The following is a 24,073-nucleotide window of genomic DNA, read 5'->3' on the forward strand; positions in this document are numbered from 1 at the left end:
GACCTCTGAATTGCCTTCCAGATCTAAGGATATACTTCTCCCCCCCCACCCCCCATAGACCTCAGTTTTTTCTTCTGCAAAATAAGGGGGTTGGAAGAGACCTTTGAGACTAGTTTAAGTCCTATGATCCTAGGTTGGTTGGGTAACAAGGAGAGGGGGAGGCTATTTAGACCTTACCTGTGTATCCCATGGTTTTTTGCATCCAAGCATAGGTGTGGTGGCCATTTCTGCTGCAAGAGTGGGGCTCCACGTCCTTGGGAGAGTACTCTCCGGGGGTGCTGGAAAGGGGCAGGCTGGTGGGGTCAGGGGAGCTGTAGGGGGTCTTACTCAGTGAGGATTTCCTCACATGATCTGAGGGGTCTTCACCAGAGGACATCCAATCCATCTTTGGAGGGGTGTAGGGAGACCCCCAGCTCCCAAACCACTGCCTATGGCCATCCAGGTTGGTCACTTGATGGTATCCCATATAGTATGCATAGGCTGGACCTGGTCCAAAGTTGGGGTTCTGTAGGTGGCCATAGGGGCCACGACTGCTTCCGCTGTGGCTATTGTACCGAAAGGAGCCTGGATACATCTCTGAGTCCTCTCGAGAAGATAACTCATGAACTTGGTTCTCAGAAGTCTGGTCAGGCCATCCCACTGGGCCTATTTAATCTCGTGCTCTCTCTTTTCCACCCTGGCTTCTTGATGCAGCTGGCCCTAAAAAGAAAGCTTGATTACTCAGGCCCCTGTGCTCCCTCTAGTACCCTGGACCCTAGTTCTCTCTGAAGTCACAAGGAGCTCAAATAACATATTTGTACTCAATCAAACACTAACTGTCTACCTTGTTCAGTTTTTAAGCATTCCCTTGCTTGGGTCAGGCTCGATCGTATCAGCTCCATCCCAGCATGGACAAATTGTATCTTTACACTTTGTCCCCAAGTGTAAACAGAATGGGAGACTTCCTTCAGATTTCATGTTAAGGCACCCAAGATGGAGAAGACCTACCTAAGAAGGAGGCTAGTTGGTTTTATTTGGGTTCCTGGTAGGCTGAGAGCGTGGCCCAAAACAATTCAGTCCACCAAATTCTACTCCAGAAGCTCGAGTCAGGATTGGTATCTGATGGATATTCAAAATAAAGGACCTAGATCACCTCTTGTCGTTGACCATTGGGCTCCCCTTTTTACCTCTGTAAGACAAGGGAGTTGGTAATAATAATAGCTAGCATTTATGTAGTACTTTAAAATTGGTAAAGCACTCTACAAATATTATCTCATTTATCCCCTCAACAACCCATGGAAATGGGTTATCATTATGCCCACTTTAAAGAGGGTGAAACTGAGGCAGATAGGGAGTAAATGTCTGAAAGCTGCATTTGAATGTGGGTCTCACTGACTTTAGTCACTTAGGCCTCTTGGTACCAGGTGATGTCTAAGACCTCTTCCAGCTAGAGAGCCTTTGCAGGGGTGGGGAACCTGCTGCCTCGAGGCCACACTCGGCCTTCTAGGTCCTCAAATGTGGCCTTTTGACTGAGTTCAAGTTTTACAGAAAGGATTTGTCCAGTAAAACTTGAACTCAGTCAAAAGGCTGCACTTGAGGACCTAGAGGGCCGCATGTGGACTTGAGGCTGCTGGTTCCCCACCCCTGGATGGTCTCCCTTCCCAAGCTAGGCCTTTTTTCTAATCAACTCAAGAAACATTTACTGAGTGCCCACTGTGCACTCTGTGCCTCAAGCCAGGAATACAAAAAAAGACAAATAGCATTGGCTGAGCAGAGGGAATGGGGAGATAATGGAAAATGGCCCAGATGCAAAAAAAAGAAAGAGAAATATATCAACAGAACAAAAATCTACAGAAATAAAAGACCAGAAAAGGGTAAAGAGATAAAGCAGATAATTTGTTATTAACTTTTAAAACTATTCTCATAAATTATTTTTTGTGAATTATTAAAAAGTGCATATAACCAAAGTTCAGAGTTCCATATATGATCCTCTTTTTCTCTTCTCCCTGTGCTTGAATGTTTGTGTTTGTTGAGGACTACTAAAAAGAAAAATCTCAAAATCTAAATCTAAAAAGAAACACTGACATTAAAAACTAAATACATCTCTGCTTTCTAAGAGCTTTGCCTATTGGGGATGAGAGAGGAGGAGTGGGTGATAGAGATGGGGGGTGTCAAGGATGTGTATAAAAACCAGAATGACCCAAGGTAAGACACAAATCCAATTATGCACGTAAAATGCCCTGTAAACGTCAGAGCCCTACATAAATCAGCTGATATTAGATGGTGAAGACAGCAGAGGAGAAATTCATGAAGAATTTCAGAAAAGAAAGATTTTCAGGGATGACTCCAGGGAAGGCTTCCCAGAGGAGGCGGAGGCATGAAGGAAAGAGGATTTTTTGATCATTGGAGATGAGGGAGAAAGGAGTCTCTTCCAGGCATGGAGGATCATGTGATCCTCCTCCATGTAGAGCCAGAGAGCAGGCAGAAAGGAAGTCACTTTGGTGAGTTTGGTGCCACTGGGGAGGCTGAGGCTGGTGAACTGCTTGTGCTGCCTAAGGAGGGTTGGATTGGTTCATTGGATCCACTGTGATTGATTAGTGCACTTCTAACCTCGCTGAGCTAGGGAAACCCAGACTCCAAAATAATAAAGAAATTAAAAATAAGAAAAAGTCAGATCAAGAGAGGGAGCCATTCAGTGGGGAATTCTCATCCTTGGCTTGGGAAGCGAAGAGAGAGGACACAGCACTAGCCTGAGAATCAGAGGGCCTGTGTTCACATCCTGGCTCTCTGTGAACACAAGCAAGACAAAAATTTCCCAGAGCCTCAGTTTCCCTACCTGTAAAATGAGAGGATAAGACTAGTTGACCTTCAAGGTCCCCTTCTTCTGTTCTGATATTTTCCATTCAAACATCCCTTTGAGCTCAGACTTGATATAAGCCTATCAATGTATTCCCCCACACACACCCCAAATCAGCTGAGCCAGGAGGACACTTACATCTCTCTAAGCAAGTGCCTCTCAGTGGCCACTTTATCCTGCAGCTGACCTGCTGCATTGGACAGTGAACTCTCTCATCTTCAGATTCTGTGTTCTTCTAAGGCCTGGGTAGCATTGCTCTTGCCAAGCAGCAAGCCCAACTTTGGCCCACAACTAAATACCACTTGTCTCTCTTTAGTGCTGTATCCCCTGTAGTGTGTGGGCTTGGGGAGGTGAGTTGCGGGGAGGAGGGGTGGTGCAGAAGTCCCAAGGAAATAATCCAACCTTCTCCGTAAGTCTCTGCTACTTTGCCTGTGGGGCTACATAAACTACGTTTTTGGCCAGGGACTTTGGGAACTGGCTCACAGCCAGATGCTGAGGGTGAGCCCCCAGGCCCAGCAACACCAGCTGGAGTGAGGTACCTTGGAAGCTGATGGTGGGTTCTCTCACCCTCTGGGCAGTGAGGGAGGTAGGCGAGGGAAGGGTTTGGGAGGGAGGGGGTGCTGATGTCTCAAGAGTTACCTCTGGTGGGATGGAAAGCCGGAAGGGGGGCGGTGCTCACCTGTTCCCTGTTCCAGGACTCTGCTGCCAGCTGCCCAAACTCCTGCCTGAATTCAGGGCCTCTGGGAATCAGAATGCTAGAGCTGAAAGAGACCTGAGAACACAGAGTGTCAGTGCTGGAAGGGACCTTGGAACACTGAATGCCAGAGCTGGGAGGGTCCTTAGATCTTGGAATGTCAAAGCTAGAAAGAAGGGACCTTGGAATTCCAAATGCCAGAGCTAGAAGGGTCCTCAGACATAGAATGAATGCCAAAGATGGTACGGACCTTGGGACAAAGTCTGCCAGAGCTGGGAGGGTCCTCAGATCATAGAATGTCAGTGCCCAGAAAGACCTTAGAACACCAAATGCTGGAGCTACAAGGGTCCTCGGCTTATAAATGGGCAGAGTTGGGAGGGTCCTCGTGAACAGCCGTTGTCAGAGCTGGGACGAAACTTGCCTGAGCTCAGATACAGGTTGCGATAGAAATCTTTCTGATTAGGTAGCAGCTTATCTTCGTTGAGTGAGTGAGAAGCCTCACTGGGAGTGGAACTCAGACCAAATATATTCATATGATTCCCTATGATCTATGATCTAGTCTTCTGATCTAATTAATACCACCCTGCTCCCCTCCCCTCTCCCCAGTATCTAGCCTGTGGCAGAAGATGGGGTGTGTGAGCAAATACAGTCCACCTGACCTTGGGGCGAGGCCCTCCCTGAGATTTTTAAGCAACAAATGAATCCAGCAAAAATGTATTTTCTCCTCATTGGGTAGCACTTGTGAACTCGGGGGCCAGGAGAAGTAAGCCCTTAGTCACCAGAAAATTGACTGCCACTAGCTGACTTGGCTCTTGTAATCCTTGGAACTGAGTAAGAATAAAGCTCCCACACAGATTCCATCCTCACAACCACCCTGTGAGGCAGGGCAGTCCCCCCAACATTATCCCCATTTTACAGACGAAACAATTGAGCGTGCTGGTCCAAGTTTACACAACCGTTGGGTGGGTGGATATACTTGCGCTGATGGGCACAGTTGAAGTGTCGGAGTGGGAGGCAAGGGAAAAGAGGGAGGGAGATACTTTCTAGGTGTTTATACCAGAGACTTGCAGTTTCTGCTGCCCTAGGATCATGATTCCCATTCCCCAGCTCTCCCCAAACATACCTTTTCTTTTAGCTCTCAGCTAATTTTCTTTCTCCCCTGGAGCTGTTCCATTCACAGAAGGGTCGAAGTAGTTAGAGCCTGAAGGGAGCTTAGAGCAAAGATAAATAAAGCCCAGCTCCAGCTCACAATCAGAGGAATTTACAAGTTCAACTGGTGGCCTAAGTGTGGGGAAATTCACTGGTACACATATTTATTTTTTAAAAAATCATATAGCTATCCTGGTGGCACAGTGGATAGAGTCAAGGAGACATATGTTCAAATCTTACCTCAGACACATAGCAGATAGCAGGTGTTTAATAAATGCTTGTTTCCCTACCCCTCTTTTTCTTTTTTTAACATTGCTTTCATTTCTAAGACTATCTTACCCCTCCCCTCCCCCCAGCCATCCCTGGTAACGATATCCAAAAAAAGCAATCCAACTTGCCACCAGAGTCTGGCATATAATGTTACAGAGCTGTTGTCTCCAACCTCAGTAAAGAAGGGAGGAGAGAGGTCTCAATCCTTCTCTAGGGCCAAGCTCGGTTTCTTTCTAACTGCATGACGTTTAGTTCCGTTTACATTGTTTTCACTAGTGTGTATACTACCTTCCTGGTTTTGCTGACTTCACTGCATCAGTTACAGAATTCTGGTAGTGTGGTGGTCATGGATAACCCTTCCATCACGCTGCCCGAGTCTGAGTGACAAAGTCCACCCTGGGTTTGGCACACTCACCAAAAGGGTTGAATCCATTCATGGAAGTAGAAAACAAAGGATACTTGGCTGGGAAACGAAGCAGGATTGTCCTACCAAGTTTGAGGAGGGTGGAGTCTTGCCCCAGTTGGAGTGAGAGGTCCACATAGAGGTAGTTGGCCCCGACTTTGTCAACTGTTCCTTTTATAGCTTCATTAGCGTCAGAAGCAAGTGGCCAGGAAGGAAGCATCAGCTGGTCCAAATCACTTGTTGTCTCGGGGACTTGTCAATCTCCCAGGGGAACTCCAATCCTGAGTTGCTGGCCCTCATGCCAACTCCTTATCAGGCCTATGTCACGATCCCTAGGCCAAGAGGAGGGGTGGGCTTCTCCACTTTGCTCTGGACCGCCAAGGAGGACACAGACACAAATCATGAGGTGCTCCAAAATGACAGGATACATGCACACATATACATATATACACACACACACATATATATGTGGATGGATGTGTACTGTATATTTATGTATATATACATAGACATGTGTGCATATATCTATACATATATAGATACTGATGATATAGATACAGATAGAGATGATATAAATATGAAGAGGGAGAGATGAACAAAGGCAGAGATACAGAGAACGAGCTAGAAAGCTAACTGTGGAATGGTATGTACAGAAGCAAGAACAGATATGGAAAACAAGGTTTGTACCGGGGCAGGGGGCAAGGGGCAGGGAGCAGGAGGGAGGGGGCAGGGGGCAAGAGGCAGGGGGTAGGAGGCAGGGGGCAGGGGGCAGGGGGGAGGAGGGAGGGGCTAAAAGACAGGGGGCAGGAGGGAAGAGGGAGAAAGCAGAGGTCGGGGGAGGAGGGGCAGAGGGCAAGGGGGAGGAGGGAGGGGGTAAAAGACAGGGGGCAGGAGGGGCAGAGGGCAAGGGGGAGAAGGGGGGCAGGGGTCAGAGGGAGGAGAGAGGGGGAAGGGGGGCAAAGGGGAGGAGGAAGGGGGCAGGGGAGAGGAGGGAGGGAGCAGGGGGCAGGGGGCAGAAGGCAGGAGGCAGGAGGGAGGGGGCCAGGGGCAGGAGGCAGGAGGGGGGCAGGGGACAGGGGGGGGGGGGCAGGGGGCAATGGGCAAGGGGGCAGGAGGCAGGAGGGAGGGAGCAGGGGCAAGGGGGAGGAGGGAGTGGACAGGAGGCAGGAGGGAGGAGGGAGAACAAACCTGCCATCCATCAACATTTCAGTCAGACTTGAGGCTCACCTCCTGGCCAGTTGCCACCAAGTGTATCTGTGGCCCCAATATGGGCATTAACTCTTAGCTTTCCCAAGATAGTCTTCAGGGGTGGAGGATCTACTGCCCAGCACTGGGCTTTAAAAAGGTTTACTAAGCACCTTTCATATACACACATACTCATACATACACATACACACATATACACAAATACACACACGTACACATACACAAACATACACAGCACACATACATAAACACAAACACATGCACACATATATACATACAGATACATAGACAATACGGACACACACATACAAAGACACAAACACATACACACATGCATACACATACATACACAAACATACACAGTACACACAAAGGCACATATGTACACATATATACAAACATACACAAAAATACTTACACACATACAGACACAAATATACACAAACACATGCATACACAGATATACAAATACACACACATGTACACATACACAAACACAGTACACAAGCATAAATGCAATCACATGCATATATACATAGATAATACAGACATACACACACGTGCGTACACATATATATACACATACACAGTACACACAAAGACACATATACACAAACATACACACATATATACAAGTACACACACGTACACATAAACAAACACTCAGTACATACAATAGACACAAACACATGCACACATATATAGATACATAGACAATACAGACACAAATACACATACACACATGCCTACATGTACATATACAAACATACACAGTACACATAAAGACACATGTACACAAACATACACACATACACACATATACACATATGCATACACAAACACAGCTATATACATAAGCACACACATGTACACACCTATACACATAAATACAAACATATACATACATATATGTACACACATACGGACACATGCACACATGTACACACAAACACATAGACACAAATACACAAACACATACATACACATACAAACACATACATAAATACATCTATATGTAGCACACATATACACCTATACACATAAACACAAACACATATACACACATACATGTAATACACATACACAATATACACACAAACACAAACAAACACACCTTTATGGCATAAGCCATTGTTCAGTTAAAGAGTGAAAGTCTTATTATCATCTCTACTTTCCAGAGGGGATGCTTCCCCTTCCAGCCCAACCCCCCCATGCCCTACCACGCAGTCTCAGGCCTTCTAGAGCCCATTTAGGTTTGGCATTCCCCTCAGGGCCAGAGTGGTCTTGCCTGGCCCCAGCCTAGGCCAGGCTTCCCCTCCCGCCTAGCTGCCCAGCCAGCCATCATCTCCCCATCCACACTGCTTCAGTTTCACACGAAGACTGGGACCTATAACCCACTTACAGACACTTCCTGCACATGATTGATGTGTGACCCTAGGCCAGTCACCTCACCTCTGTGAGCCTCAGGCTTCCCCACTGGAAAATGGGCTGATGATCTATGCCAGAGCTGTCTCCTTCCCAGAGCAGCGAGGTGGTGCTGCAGTGGATGGAATAAAGGGGGCCCAGAGCTAGCAAGACTCCTCTTCCTGAGTTCCAATCTGGCCTCAGACACTTCCTACCTGTGTGAACCTGGGCAAGTCATTGCCCCCTGTCTGCCTCGGTTTCCTCATCTGTAAAACGGGCTGGAGAAGGACATGGCAAACCACCCTAGGATCTCTGCCAAGGAAACCCCAAATGGGGTCATGAAGAGTCAGATGTGACTGAAAAACCACTTAACCACAGTAAAATCCCCCTTCTGGGGTTCTTGTGAAGAACGATATTGGGTCAACTCTAGGATAGTAGGTGATCTCATCAAGCACTTTAAGATTTACATAGCATTTACCGTACCTTCTTATCGGACTCCCTCGTCATTATCCCCATTTTCCAGATGAGGAAACTGAGGCTCAGAGAGGTTAAGTGACTGGGCCAGGGTCACCGAGCTGGGATCAGAGGCGGGACCTGAGCCCCGGTTCCTCCTGACTCCAAGTCCTTCTCTGTCCTTTTTTCGAGTGGACTAACCCACTTCTGTTCTCCCTTTAAAAACCATCTGTTGATGCCTTTGATCAGAACCCACTCATTCCCTGATATTCCCTTCCCATCACAGAAAAAGAACGAAGGGAAACAGCCTGTCCTGTCACCACATCTGAGCGTGTCTACAATATTCTGCCCCTGTAGGCCCACTCTTGAAAACCAGCCTTAGCTGCTGTGACCCCACTGTGTGCCACAGGGAGTCTGACTAGCTGATGGGCCAGAGCACAGGATTCCTGGGCAGGCAGGCAGATAGGCAGGCGTGAGGCCCCCTTTGGGGCGAGGCTTCCCTAGGCTGGGCCTTGGACTGCGGCTGTCCTCAAAGCCTTTCCCCTCAGGAGGACCGGCTATCCTTGACTCTCTGCTGGTCTAGCCTTTCCACTTTCCTCTTGTGCAGAGTCCTGGACTTCGAGCCCAGAGACTTGGGTTCGAATCCTCTTTCTGCCCCTTTACTAGCTGTATGATCCAGCAGTCAATTAACTATTCTGACTGAGCTGGTTGCTGCAGGAATGGGTGGGAGGAGCGGCAGAGAGATTCCTGGACCAAGGGGAGGACTTCCAGGACCCAGGAGGGTTGGGAGCCCAGGAGCAGAGAGAGAGGGGCTGGGGAGGAGCAAACCTGACCCTTGACCTTCACTGACTCTGGGAGTGGGGCGGGGCAGTAACGGGGGAGGGGAAGTCCACTCTCAGCCCTGAGTTCTTTTGCCTTTGGGGCAGGTGCCAATCAGGGTAGCAAGCAGCTATAAGTCTGGAGAGCTGTCTGGATGCCGTGGAGGTGAGGCTGGATCACTGGAGGAAGGATTGCTTGACTCTTAGGGGTCTTGAATACGTTCTTCCACTTGGGGTGCTAGGGGTGGGGGAAGGAGGCCTGAGACCCTCTGCCAGCTTTCCTGGGGCTCAGAGGGGTGCATTGACTCCCAAGCCCGAGGACTTTCCCCCAGTGTGTGTCGGGCATCCAAGGCAGGACCAACCAGAGGACTGTCTGGGTCCCTGGGGGCAGGGCAGAGGCAAATGCAACCCGTAGCTCAGAAATGACAGTTGCGGGTTTACAGGGAGAAGTTTTAATTTGGGGGGATTTTGACCAAGTAACTCAATTTACCTTATCATTGAGACTAAATCTGGAGCTGGAGCTGACCTCAGGGGACATCCAGTACAGTCCTCTCACTTTACAGATAGGGATACTGAAGCCCAGATAATTTAAAGGACTTACCTAAGATCACACAGTCAGCATTTGAACCCACATCCTCCAATTCTAATCCTGCTTCCCCTCCAACTGTATGCATGAGGGAGAGGAGGAGAAGCTGAACCAAGTAATTCCTGAGGCATATCAGGCTCCTGGAAAGGCAGCAGATTCTCAAGTCACTGAATGCTTTCACGTTGTATGTGTAGGTCCCTACAGGAACAAGTATCCCAAATAGAATCCATAATATCATACCCAGGGCTCTGGCTTTACTCATAGCATACTGAAATTGGGAAGATTTCCACCAAGTAACTCTTTTGGGCTAGTCATCTATCTAGAGCAAGAAGAAACCTCAGAGGCTGCCAAGTCCAATGTCTTCATTTGAGCCTTAAGGAAAATTAGTCTGCGAAAGGTTAAGGCACACAGGTAGTAAGTATGAGAGATCGAAGGCAGAATTTGAACCCAGGTCATCTGACTCCAGAGTTAGTGTCCTGGGTCAGGCTTTCCCCCTCCCCACCTTGGATTTCCCAGGGAACACTGGAATTTGGCTCATTTTGCCCCAGAGGGTGGGATTCCTTCTGGTAAAATCACAGTTTTACCTATTTCTAGGTCTCTATCAAAAAAAAAAGTTATAAAGTAGTTCATGTGAAAGTGTTTGGATTAACAATATAGCCAATATGGGACAGGGTTTATTTCACTTGATGGAAAATGCAAAACATAAAGTGTTTACAGAAAAGCACAGCATCAGGCTTGAAAGGGGGCATTCAATAAAGCTTGATGGATCGGACCCATCAAAAAACAAAATAGTTCTTCTTCCCACTCCAGTGGTTCCTACCTTCCCACCTACCTTGTTATATGGAATGGCTTTCTGGGAAGGGAAAGGGAAGAGATACTAGGACTCCAATAAGATTGAGGACCCCCACCCATGAAAGGGAAAACATTCAGGGTCAACAGAGTCTACCCCTCTTTCTTTGGTGAGCTCCACTTTCCAAGGGACCCCCAAACTGACAACACTTGTTGAAAGCCTATAGAAGGGGAGGGGTGAAGATACTGATAATGGTTACCATTTGTACAGCGCTTTATCGTTCGCAAAATGCTTTACAACTATTATCTCATTTAAGCCTCCCGACAATCCCCAGGTGTTATCATCACTTCCATTTTACAGATAAGGAAACTGAGGGAGGAAGAATTTAGGTGACTTGTCACACAACTACTCAGTGTCTGAGGCTGGATTTGAACTTCTTGCCTCCCAAGTTCAGGGTTCTAGCCACTGCATCACCTAGTGAGAGCTTTTACCATTCTCATTATTCTTCTTAGGCCAGCTATATGTTTTCTTGATTACTTTTTGAAGTGATTCACTGGTGGAACAGCCATTCCAGAAGGGGGAGTTAAACACCCTTCTGTTGAGTGAAACAACACTGCCATCTGGTGCCCAGAAGGATTCTCATTTTTAAGGCGAAGTGCCACCAACCAGAGTATTGCATTGAATCCAATTGACATTTCCTTTTTTTAAATAAGTTTTTATTGATGCCTTTTGTATTTTACATCACCATAATTTTTCCTAGTATCCCTTCCCTTTCCCTTCCCAGAGAGTCATTCCATATAACAAATTGCTTCTGAAACACAAAAAAGGATCAAAACATGGAAAAAGTCTGAAAATCTGTACAATGTACACCACTTATGAACCTCCTACCTCTGCAAAGGGTCTTGTCCTCTCCATGCTTGTTCTTTACACTTTTTAAACAATAACTTTGATTTTTTTGGTTGTGATTGGTCTTTACGTTTCCCTTGTTGTGCTCATATTTTTTTCTTGGCTCTGCTTCTTTCATTCTGTATCCGGTCATGGAGCCCTTCTCTGCTACTTTATATTCATCATACTCATAATTTGTTACAGCACAGTAGCATTCTAGTATATTCATTTGTTTAGCAATTTCCCAATCGATGGGCATCTATTTTTCCCCAATTCTTTGTTATCACAAAAGGTGCTTCCATAAATACCCTGGTATTTATGGAGACTTTTTTCTTACCAATGGGGTCCTTGAGATATAAGCCAGTAATCAAATCTTTGGGCCAAAGGGTATGGAGACTTTAGTCACTGTATCGGCATAATTCCAAATTGTTTTCCAAAGTGGTTGTGTCATTCACCAATAATGCACCAATGTGCCTATGTTTCCCCAACGCTCTGCCCACATTTATTATTGCCATCTTTTGTCCTCTTTGCCAATTTGCAGTGTGGAAGGGGTAACCTCAGGGTTGTTTTGATTTGCATTTCTCTTATTACTGATTTAGAGCATTCTTTCATGTGGCTGTGAATACTTCACAATTTTTTTTAAATTAAGATTTTTTTTGTTTTTGGTTTACAACACTCAGTTCCACGTAATTTTGAGTTCCGGCTTTTCTTGCCCCACTCCCTCCCCAAGATGGCATGGAATCCGATACATCTTCTACATGTAACTTCGCATTGAACTTATTTACACAATAGTCAAGTTGTAAAGAAGAATTACGACCAATGGCATGAATCATGAGAAAGAAAAAACAAAACAAAAAAAAACCAAAACCAAAAACAAAATAGAAAAAAAAAGGGAAAAAAAGGAGAGCAAACGGCGTACCTCAATCTGCATTCAGACTCCAATACTTCACAATTAAAAAAAAAACTATTTGTTCAGGGGCAGTGAGGTGGGGGTGGATAGAGCACTAGCCCTGAAGTCAGGAGGACTTGAGTTCAAATCCAGCCTCAGACATTTGACACTTACTGTGTGACCTTGGGCAAGTCATTTAACCCCAATTGCCTCATCCCCGCCCCCCCCAACAAAAACCTACTTATTTGAATCTTTTGATCACTTATTTACTTGGGAATGGTTATTTTATACACACACATATCACCAACATATACTATATATATATATATATATACATATATATGCATATATAACCACCATGTATAATATGGTGGTTTTCTATATTAATTGTTTATATATCTTGGATACTAAACTCTTAGCAGAGAAATTTGATGCAAAGATTTTTTCCCATTCTATCACTTCTCTTCTTATCCTAGATGCAGAAGCTTTTCTGTAATCAAGGTTATCTATATTATCTTTTGTAATTGCCTCTATCTCTTGTTGAGTTAAGAATGTATCTCCTACCCGTAGACGTGAGTAGTGTATGATTTTCTTCTCTTCTAATTTTCTAATAGTATGATCTTCCATATTAAGGTCACATATCCATTTAGAATGTGTTGTAGAGCAGGTTGATCTAAGCTGAATTTCTGCTAGACTGCTTTCCAGATTACCCAAGAATTTTTTTTTATCAAATAGGTAGTTCTTTCCTAAATAAGTCATGTTTTCTAGTACATAGTCTGTTCCATTTATCTATCTCTCTACTCTTTAATCAATATCAGATAGCGCTTTATAATGTAGTTTGAGATCTGGAAGTACTATTTCTTCTTTGTCTCTACCTGATTTTCTAAATGAATTTTGTTGTTATTTTGTCAACTTCTGTATATACAAAATCCCTTTGATAATTTGATTGTCATAGCATTAAAAGTGTAAATTAATTTTGATAGTATTGTCATTTTTTATTTTATTGGCCTAGCCTAGCTGTGAGCACTGAATATTCCTCCAGGTATTTAGGTTTTCTCTCTCTTTTTTTTTTTGGCAAGGCAATCAGGGTTAAGTCAGGGTCACAGAGATAGTAAATGTTAAGTGTCTGAGACTATACTTGAATTCAGATCCTTCTGACTCCAGTACTCTGTCTACTGTATCACCTCACTGCCCCAAAAGTCTTAGCACAGTTGGGGTTGTTTTGTTTTGCTTTGTTTTTTGCAGGGTGGAGGAGAGAGAGAGCAATGAGGTTAAGTGACCTTCCCAGGGTCACACAACTAGGAAGTGTCTGGTTTCAGGTCTTCCTGATTGGTGGTTCTCTATCCACTGCGCCACCTAGCTGCCTGTCTTTATTTCCTTAAGCAGCACTTTGAACAAGTAGGCTGCGGGCGAGGTCAGTCCCCAGATGCTTCTTGTGTTCTGTAGTTGTTTTGTAGTTTTTTGTAGTTTTTTCCCTTTTATTATTGCCTCTTGGATTTTGTTTTTATTAAAAAGAACCACATTTGAGTTCTGAGGATTTATTTTGTAGACTGCGACTTTGCTGGAGCTGATTTTTTGCTGTGTCTTTGCTGATTCCTAGGATTTTCCAGGTAGGTCATGATATCACCAGCAAATATGGATAGTTGTATCTGATCTTTACCTATCTTTAAGTCTTTAATTTCTTTCCTTGTTTTATTACTGTTGCTAACATTTCTAAAACTAAATCAAATAATTGTGGGTAGAGTAGTTATCCTTGTTAAACTCTCATATTTATTGAAAAAGATTCTTGTATATTCCCGTTGTTTATCATGGTTGCATTTGACTTACATAGATACTTTTTATGATAATTCAAAAATATCCTTCTATGCCTGTACTTCATAGAGCTTTAGCTATAGTCCTTTTCCTTTTTTCTTTTCTTTTTTTGCATAAAAGAATGTTGTACCTGCATCTATTGAGATAATCTGTGGTTTTGGGTTTTTTATATGACTACGTTAATTGTTTTCCTAATGTTGAACCATCCTTGCATCTGTGATGTAAATCCAACTTGATAATAAATGAATGATATTTCTTGGATAAATCTCTGTAGTCTCTTTGACAACATACTATTGGAAATTTTTGAATTGATATTAATGATATTTTCATATAGCCTTTCTTTGGTGTTTTATCTTTCTTTGGTTTAAATATCATTCTATATTTATCTTACAAAATGAATCTGCTAGAGTTCTTTCTCAGTTTTTGAGAATAATGTGTGTACTGAGTATACTAATTGTTTTTTTAAAAGCTTGATAGATCTATTGGACTTTCCTTTGAGGTGCATTGCACTAAGTGAAACTTGTTAAATAAATCTTCAAAAACTGGGAGAAAAAGCTTGATAGAATTCTCCTATAAATCCATCAGGACCAGGAATTCCCTTTTCCTGCCTTCCCACTTGGTAGTCCCTTTATAGCTTTTTCCTTTTCTGAGTGTGAGTTCAGATCTCTATTTCCTCTTCTGTTGGTTTGGGTGGTTGCTATTTTTGAAGAGATTCTATTTATTTTGTGTCCCCAGTTTTGTTAAAACATAACTGTATATAATAGTCTGATTATTCCTTTCATTTCTTCTAATTTTGTTGTGATTTCTCTTTGCTCATTTGCTATTTAGTTGATTTGACTTTCTGCCCCCTTTTTCAAAATCAGATTAGCTAAAGGTTTATCAATTTTAGCAATCTTTTCAAAGAACCACTTTTTCATTTCATTTATCATTTCTATAGTTTTTTTGGTTTCTAGTTTATTTCTCCTCTAATTTTTAATATTCTCTCTTTTGTGCTTATTTTAGGCTTGCTTATTTCTTGACTTTCTCATTTTGAAAGCATATTCAGTTCATTAAACTCCTTTTTTCCCCATTTTGTTAATGTCAATGAGTCAATTAACATATATTAAGCACTTACTATGTGCCAATCACTGTGCTAAGCCCTAGGGATACAAAAAAAAACAACCAAAAAACAGTCCCTGCCCTCAAGAAATTCACAGTCTAATGAGAGAGACAACGAATAAACATGAGCAAAAATACTATATAATATAATATTATATTGTTTTATTATATATTGTAATAATAAATTATGTTATTATAACTAATATAAATATTAATAATTAATAAATAAATATATAAATGTGATTTCTCTTTGCTCATTTGCTATTTAGTTGATTTGATTTTCTGCCCCCCCTTTTCCAAACCAGATTAGCTAAAGGTTTACCAATTTTAGCAATCTTTTCAAAGAACCACTTTTTCATTTCATTTATCATTTCTATAGTTTTTTTTGGTTTCTAGTTTATTTCTCCTCTAATTTTTAATATTCTCTCTTTTGTGCTTATTTTAGGCTTGCTTATTTCTTGACTTTCTCCTTTTGAAAGCATATTCAGTTCATTAATCTCCTTTTTCCCCATTTTGTTAATGTCAATGAGTCAATTAACATGTATTAAGCACCTACCATGTGCCAATCACTGTGCTAAGCCCTAGGGATACAAAAAAAACAACCAAAAAACAGTCCCTGACCTCAAGAAGCTCACAGTCTAATGAGAGAGACAATGAATAAACATGTGTAAAAATACTATATAATATAATATTATTTTGTTATATATAATATTAAAATTATAAATTATATTATTATATAATATATCATCATTAATAATAATATAATACAGTTTATATATAACACATTATAATAATAATGATGATGAGTGCAGGGAGCAGAACCAGGAGAACATTGTACACCACCACGGACACATAGCTTCTGTGATAACTAACTTTGATAGACTAGGCTCTTCTCAACAATGCAAGGTTTTAAGACAGTTCCAAAAGATTCATAATAGAAAAGGCTATCCATATCGAGATAATTATGGAGTCTGAATGCAGATCGAAGCAAACTATTTGCTCTCTCTCTATTTTTATTCTATTTTATTTTTGGTTTTGTTTCATCTTTCTCATGGTTCATGTCATTGGTTATAATTTTTCTTTATAACTTGATTGCTGGGAAGATAAGTTTAATGTGAAGGTATATGTAGAACCTGTATTGGATTACATGCCATCTTGGGCGGGGGAGGGAGGAGGAGAAAGTTTGTATAATATATAATATTAATTTTATTACATATAATATATACTATTACAATCTATTATGATATTATAATAGTACAATAATATAATCTAGAATAAATAGGAAATAATTTTAACAGAAGGAAGGCAATAGAATTAAAAGAGGTTGGGGGAGGTTTCCTCTGCAAGATGCGCTATTGGTTGAGACTTAAAGGAAGCCAAGGAGGTCAGTAGTTGGGAGTGGAGAAAGGAGAGCTTTCCAGGAGTGGGGGACAGCCAGAAAAAATGCCAGGAGGTGAGAGAGGGAGAGTTTTGTTTGTGGAACAGCCAGGAGATTAGTGTCACTGGACCATTAAGTAATGCAGGTGCAAACTCCACTCCATCACTATGCAAAACTATGTATTAATGTAGAATGCAAACCTTACTGCTTGCTGAATACCCAGGGCTTCATCCTGCTTTGAAGAAGCTTTTGTTTCTGCAGCTCGACCTTGTATACAGAGAGGGGTCATTAGTTTTGAGTTGAGTCTGACTCTTTGTGACCCCATCTCTGCCCTCCCCCGCCCCCGTGTCTGCCCTCCCCCGCCCCCGTCTCTGCCCTCCGCCGCCCCCGTCTCTGCCCCCCGCGGCCCCATCTCTGCCCCCCGCGGCCCCCATCTCTGCCAGACTTTCTCACATTACTTCTGTTGGTTACTACTACTCGGAACAGAAATGTTACATATAATTGTCAGGAGCATTTCTTATCCCAAGCATTGTTTTATTGGTGAGGAACCAAGTAAAACTCCCTATTTGTCCGTGTTTCTCACCATGTTTCCTCTCATTTTAAGAAAGGTTTCTCTAGAAGCCATGACCTTAGCAAAAGGGGTGGGGTGGGGGAGCTTTGCCTGCGGGATGGAGCAGTTTTACATAACTTTTTTATTTGTTTTTCAAAAACAGAGCAGAGAAGGTGGTAGAGTAGGAGGAAGCAGTATAGCCTAACCCCCCGACCTCATCGAATCTCCTCCATAAAGATTTAGAAAACGTACCAAACCATGTTCTGATTAGGAAAGGCAAGAAAAAAGTCATAGTGGGTCATTTGTCCATCCCAGGGCAGCTTAAGGAGACAGATAGAGAGGCCTGTGGACATGAGATGGGGTCTGGCCAGTAATTCATATGGCAGGGAGGATTCCAAGTGCCCAGGGACTGAAAGACGGCCAAAATGAGCACCAAAACAGAAAACAGTAGGCCAGAAAGAGATCCCAAGGGATCCCTGAAGGGCAGGATGCAGGACCTTCACTGTACTGTGTATAATGGTCTATGATGCCATTTGTCATCTTTGTGATTTTTAGAGCCAATTGAGAATGGTAGAGGAAAAAATGAGAAAAGAAATGAGAGCTAAGGAGGAAAGATATGGAGAGAAAATTAACAGCTTAGAAAAAGTAGTACCAAACTTTACTGAAATAAACAACTCCTTGAAAAGTAGAATTGGACATATGGACGCTAATCACTTAAGTATTAAATAATTAAATTAAAATTAATTTAAAATTTTTTTAAAATTAAGTAAGTAAAGTTGAAGCTTAAAATACTTTGGTCACATAACGAGAAGACAGGACTCATTGAGAAAGACCTTGATGATGGGAAAGATTGAAGGCAAAAGGAAAAGGAGATGACAGCAGATAAGATGGCTAGATAGTGTCATAGAAACAACCAACATGAACTTGGACAAACTTTGAGGGACAGAGGAGGATAGAAGAGCCTGGTGTGCTATGGTCCATGGGGTCACAAGGAGTCAGACTCAACTCAATGAAAAACAACACTAATGACCCCATGAGACATCAAGGAATAATAAAACAAAGTCAAAAGACTTTCCTTGTTTGTCCCTTTTAATGTTTTGAATGTTTGTTTTTTTGCTTTATCTGATAGCATGATTGTAACTCTTGCTTGTTTTGGAGTTACTTAACAGGTGGTTAATTTTTTCTAGACCTTCATTTTTATTCCATGTATATCTCTGTTTTTAAAATGTGCTTCTTAAATAGAAATGTTAAAAAAAATTGGGAAAAAAGTGCTTCTTGTAAGCAACAGATTATGGAGTTGGGTTTTGTTATCCAATCTGCCACTTTTTATTGTTTTATTGGATTGTTCAATCCATTCATGTTTAAAGTTCTGAGGGTTAGGTTTAGATTTTCCTCCATTTGTTTCTAATTAATTTTTTTTTCCAAATTAGGATTCTCCCCCTCTTCTGCTACAAGCACAGTTATTTTAACTTAGCTATTTTAACTTAATCTACTTTAAGGTACTCCTCTTCCCACTGGATCTCTTCCCCTCATCCTCTTGACACACTAAGCCCCCCTCTTGTTTGTTATCCCTTTTCTTGGTTTGGATTTTTGCTTATCAATTCCTTTTTCTTACTTGCTTTTATCTATTTATATAATTCTTCTCTTTTTTCTCTCTCAGTTAAGTAATCAAGTAGAATCTCTTTCCCTAGCTCTCCCCTTCAATTTGTTGTTAGTTTTTTTTAAAAATCGTATTTTCTAAGTTCAATGTGAAGGTAATGTAGAACCTATATCAGATTACATACTGTCTTGGGGAGGAGGAGAGGGAGGGGGAGAAAATTTGGAACTCAAAAACTTGTGGAAATGAGTTGTAAACTAAAAAAATTTAATTAATTAATTAAAAAATCTTATTTTCTGCTCTTTTTTCTAGAAAGAATTTGTTTCCCTCACTCTCCATCATTCATCTTCCCTCTGTGCCTATCCTAGACTTTTATTTCATGGCCCTTGTACTAACTTAGTTTTTCTTTATTCTCTGTATTCCTGATGGAATTAAAACTTTTGAGGTACCTATTTGAGGTTCTTTCAGGTAAACAGTTTCTGCTACTGCTTTGCAGATGTTACCTACACTCCCTTTTTTCTGTTGTGCCTCACTCTTAGAAATGCCATTCCTGCAGGTTATAAGGGTCATATAGCCACATGGCAGAATTCTTCCCATGTCCCTGATTGTGAAGTTCATTTTTGACTTTTGTCCTCTTCTTGGTCAATTTTTCCCTCCAAATCTTTGCCTCCAAATCTCTTCCTTGGGTCCATGCCCTCCCACTCCCACAGGGTGCCATTTGCTCCCTGCAACTCTGACTTCCCCATCTCTCTTAAGTACCAAATCCCAGAAGATAATCTCCATTGTTAGGTCCCCATCTCCCTTTACAGAACGTCTCTCTTCACTTATAGGGGCATTCACCAGTGGTACCTACTCTCCCCTTTTCAATCCCTCCCTTTGCCTCCTCACCAATTCTCCTGAAGGATTTCTCCTTCCTGAGAGACCACCAGAGTTATTCTCCTTTTATGGTCGTCCTTTGACTTGATTAGAGTATCAGGGCTGTCCAAAACGCGACCTGCAGGCTGCACGCAGCTGCAGTGCGATTTATGCAGCCCGCCTACAAGCATAGAAATTTACATAAATGCTTCAGTAACCGAAGCCAAGCTACTGCAGAGCTCTCACTAAAATGGCAAATCAAAATATATTGTCTATTGTTTCAATAAAAACCCAAGGTTGGACAGCCCTGGAGTACATCATACATTTCCCTCTCTGTTTCCCCTTTTTCTGTGCCTTCCTATTCTGAAATTCAATCCCAACAAACAAACAAACATTGATCCCCCTGTAGATGGGGTTTTGTGAAGTTTAGTCTATGACATTTCAAGCCTGTTTATTATTCTGCTTTCACCCTTGTGTACATTTAGAAAGAAATCCCTTAATGGTTTCTCTGTTTTTATTATTTTGTTGTTATTATCCTGGGTGGATATAATTATTTGCCCTTCTGGCATTTTTGTGGCCTGGGGAATTTGAGAAGAAAAGAATCTCTTCAGGTCTGGTTTTCTTCCTAAGAATATTGTGAACACTACGTTAGTATTGGATAGCCATCTTTTCTCATTTATAATTTGGCTGAGATTTGCAGGATAGGCAGCCTTGGACTGCATCTTGGACTCCATTACTCACTGGGACACATTATTCCCTTCTCTCCTGAGTTTTTTGCTGGGTGCAGAATAGTTTTGCATTATTCGGTCTTCCTTTCCTTTACATTTGAAAGTCACTTGCAAAATTTGTTTCTCAATGGAAAGGTTCAATTTAACCACTGTCTCACAGTATGCAGCTTCAGGTTGTTGGGTTTTTTTCCCCCTTCTTCTGGAGGTACTTTATATAGATTGTCTTTGATTGGCACTTTGTTTTCTGTATTCAGAAGTACTGAACCAGGGGTCCAGGGGTGGGGAACCCGCAGCCTCAAGGCCACATGTGGCCTTCTAGGTTCTCAGGTGCCACCTTTTGACTGCATCCTAGTTTGACAGAACAAATCCTTTTCTTAAGGAGATTTGTTCTGTAAACTTTGGATTCAGTCAGAGGGCTGTACTTGAGGACCTGGAGGGATTTGTTCTGTGAAGTTTGGATTCAGTCAGAGTGCTGCCCTTGAAGACCTAGAGGGGTTTGTTCTATGAGGTTTGGATTCAGTCAGAGGGCCACATCTGAGGAACTAGAGAGGATTTGTTCTGTGAAATTTGGATTCAGTCAAAAGGCTGCACTTGAGGACCCAGAAAGCCACAAGTGGCCTGGAGGCCGCAGGCTACCCACCCCTGCCCTAGGAGGTTTGAGAAGAGAAGAGAAGGTCTAGAATAGACTCAAGACTCCTGTTTGTGGTGAATGGGCTAGAGAATCAATCAGGGATGAGAAGGATTGCCTTGCTCCACTCACTGGGGGCCCAGCTGACATCTGATAACAGACATGGAGGATAGTGGTCTGTGGGAGCAATCCAGGGCTGGCCTTGCTTCACTGCTGAGGGGGAGGTCTCTTCTTGATGCCATGTCAGCTCTTTGTCTACAACTCTCCCTAAGCTGGAGCCCTCAGGGAGTGGCTTTGGGCCTTGGTCTGTTCCTCTCAAGTCTCTTGCCTCCCATGGAGCTGGAAGCAGTGGGGGATGCCCATTTTCCACTGGGGGCTGCTCTCCTTCTGTGCCTGCTGTCCCTGTGTGTCAGAGTCACGCTTCAGAAATGGCTCCCTCCCTTTCTGCGCTGCAGGGACATAAGAGGTCATTTAACGCAAACCAGTTGTGGAGAGGGGCTTTGTCCACTGTCACACAACTAATATTCTATCCAGTGGTGTCAAACTCAAATAGAAAGGGATCCCTGGGGGCTGCATATTAACTTTAAAAACCACATATTAACATTATCTATGTTGTATTGAATTGTAGTTATTTATTTGGTTAAACATTACCCAATTTGATTTTAACCTGGTTCAGGCCACCCACAGGAGTTTTGCCAGGGGACCTACAAATGGAAGGTCCTGCCAGTGTCAAAGGGGGAAGAGAATAATAGAACAGGAGAGCTGAACATTACCTTAGAGGCCATCTATCAGAATCCCCCTTGTTTTACAGAGGATATAGCTGAGGCCCAGTGATGGAAAGGGGTTTCTTTAAGGACACAGAGCTAGGAGATAATCTGGCATAGATTTGAACTCAGGCCCTTCGGCTCCAAAAATACACCAGTCCTTCCATTGTGTCCCCCTCCAGGGACCAACAGTTTTGGTCCAAGAGGTCACAGATTAAGAGTGGAAAGAGCCCTGAGAGATGATCTAATCTACACAGCATCCGCTCCGATTTTTTTTTTGGCAGGGTAATTGGGGTTAGGTGACTTGCCCAAGGTCACACAACTAGTAATGTGTGAAGTGTCTGAGGTCAGATTTGAACTCAGGTCCTCCTGACTCCAGGGCCAGTGCTCTACTCACTGTGCCACCTAGCTGCCCCACTCCACTCCAATTTTTAAAACCTTTACAGAATTAAAATAATTTAGTCTCCCCAAAAGGGTGAAGTATGTTTCATTTCAATAGATTTAACACTGCAAATAAGACTCAACTGTGATAATGTAGGTTATAATTTGAAATCTGCAAAGCTAGTAGCTGTGTTTGTGATATTGATTTAAAAAATATTTACTTTGCAGTACTGCTTTTAGGGCAGCTTGGCGATACAGTGGATAGTGTGCCAGGCCCGGGGTCAGGAAGAAGAGTTCAAACCTGGCCTCAGACACTGAACTAGTTGTGTGACCCTGGGCAAGTCGCTTCACCCTGTTTGCCTCCCTTTCCTCATCTGTAAAATGAGAAGGAAAAGGCAAACCGCTGCAGTAACTTTGCCAAGAAAACCCCAAGTGGGGTCAGGAAGTCATCTCCACGCTTTTTCAGATGTCAATTATAATTGAATTCCAGCTGTAGAGCAGGAGAGAAATGTGAAGGGAACCATTCCTCCAATATTGAAGCAAGGGAATGAAAAGTACAATTTTTACTGTGTAGGCACCATTTTTCGGAGTAATTGTCCTGGGTCTGGGGCATCCCACTCGCTGTCACTGAGGGGGTTCATCCAAAGAAGAATGCAATGGCCATTTGTCCAGATGGCCAGTTTCGCTTCCATTGGGCCCTTTCCCCACATTTGCCAGATGGAATCGGGGTGCTGGACAATGACTAGGGGGCACAAACGAGACGGAGCAGACCCAAAGCAGACCAGAAACATGGAATCTTTGTCAAAAATCAGTGTATGCCAAACCCCCCCCCCCCCCCCCCCCCCCCGCTGAAGTATATATAATCCCAGGCCTAGATTTCAGCATAATACCTCTATATACTGTTTTCCAAATAAGTGGTGGGCACCACTGAGCGGGACCATAAATAGATCACACGTTTCATAGGAATGTATGTGCAGAGCCCATACCGGATTGCATGCCGTCCTGGGGAGGGAGGGGAAGAAAATTTAAAACTTATGGAAATTAATGTTGAAAACTGAAAAGGAATAAAATATTTTAAAAAACAGACCACACCAACGGCAATTTTATCATCTTAAGGTTTTTTGTGGCAGTGGGGGCAGAACGATCACTGTGTTCTCGGTTTTGAAATAATGTATCTACCTCGGCTATTTCGCATACTCACTGACTGGAACATGTGTGTTTAAAAAGTGCCTTTTTAGAAATGGTGAACAGACTGATGGTATAATGGCTAAAAGGAAACAAGTATTTTGCAGAATAACATAACGGAGCCCTCTCTCTCACTGCGGCCCCACCCCCACCCCCGCCATGACAAACTCAGCCCATCCTGTGCATGGTGGCGTGAGGTCTCCTCACACTTGCTGGGAGGTATTTATTTAGTCCCAAGATGCCGGGGCCCTTCCAAATTGTCCTTAAACCCAAGCATAGGCATAGTTTGAACGTTTTTGCCCAAATGCCCTGCATTTTGCGTATGGGGAAACTGAGGTCCATGGAGCGGAAGATCCCGCCAGGAAGCTGACTTTTGAATTCAATCCCGGGAGCTTCCCACCACCTCATTGGAGCTTCAGGCAGTTACGTAACCTTGGCCCCAGCCCCCACCCTCTTCCCGCCTTTTCCCCAGGGAAGCAACGGCTCCCACGTTGCTACATTGTTACATTGCTCTCTATAAAAGGCGGGTCTGCTGCGCCATTCCAGGCACTCCCTTCGGGACTGCGAGAGAGGCGGCAGCTCACAGCCAGCTCCGCGCTCCGCAGCCCTGACCACGGGCCCTGGGCCTTTTCCCTTGCCTCTACAGCTCCTGGGTTCCAGCCAGAGACCAGAGGAGGCGAGAGACAGCTGTCGAGGGAAGCAGCAGCAGGCCAT

At 43.2% G+C, this 24,073-nt stretch overlaps 1 protein-coding gene across 1 annotated transcript in view; it reads right to left on the reverse strand.

Moving 5' to 3' along the window:
* The window catches only part of LOC118833054 (homeobox protein CDX-4-like), a 39,251-nt gene extending 15,178 nt beyond the window's left edge, over positions 1-24,073 (reverse strand). The window contains exons 1-5 of the mRNA XM_036740439.1: positions 23,810-24,073; positions 23,161-23,176; positions 22,742-22,916; positions 3,516-3,576; positions 178-622 (exon numbers count right to left, since the gene is read on the reverse strand). Coding sequence (XP_036596334.1) covers positions 178-622; positions 3,516-3,576; positions 22,742-22,916; positions 23,161-23,176; positions 23,810-24,073 — 961 coding nt within the window. The remainder of the gene's footprint in view (positions 1-177; positions 623-3,515; positions 3,577-22,741; positions 22,917-23,160; positions 23,177-23,809) is intronic.

Source organism: Trichosurus vulpecula (genome assembly GCF_011100635.1).
Source record: "Trichosurus vulpecula isolate mTriVul1 chromosome X unlocalized genomic scaffold, mTriVul1.pri SUPER_X_unloc_1, whole genome shotgun sequence".
Lineage (NCBI taxonomy): Eukaryota > Metazoa > Chordata > Mammalia > Diprotodontia > Phalangeridae > Trichosurus > Trichosurus vulpecula.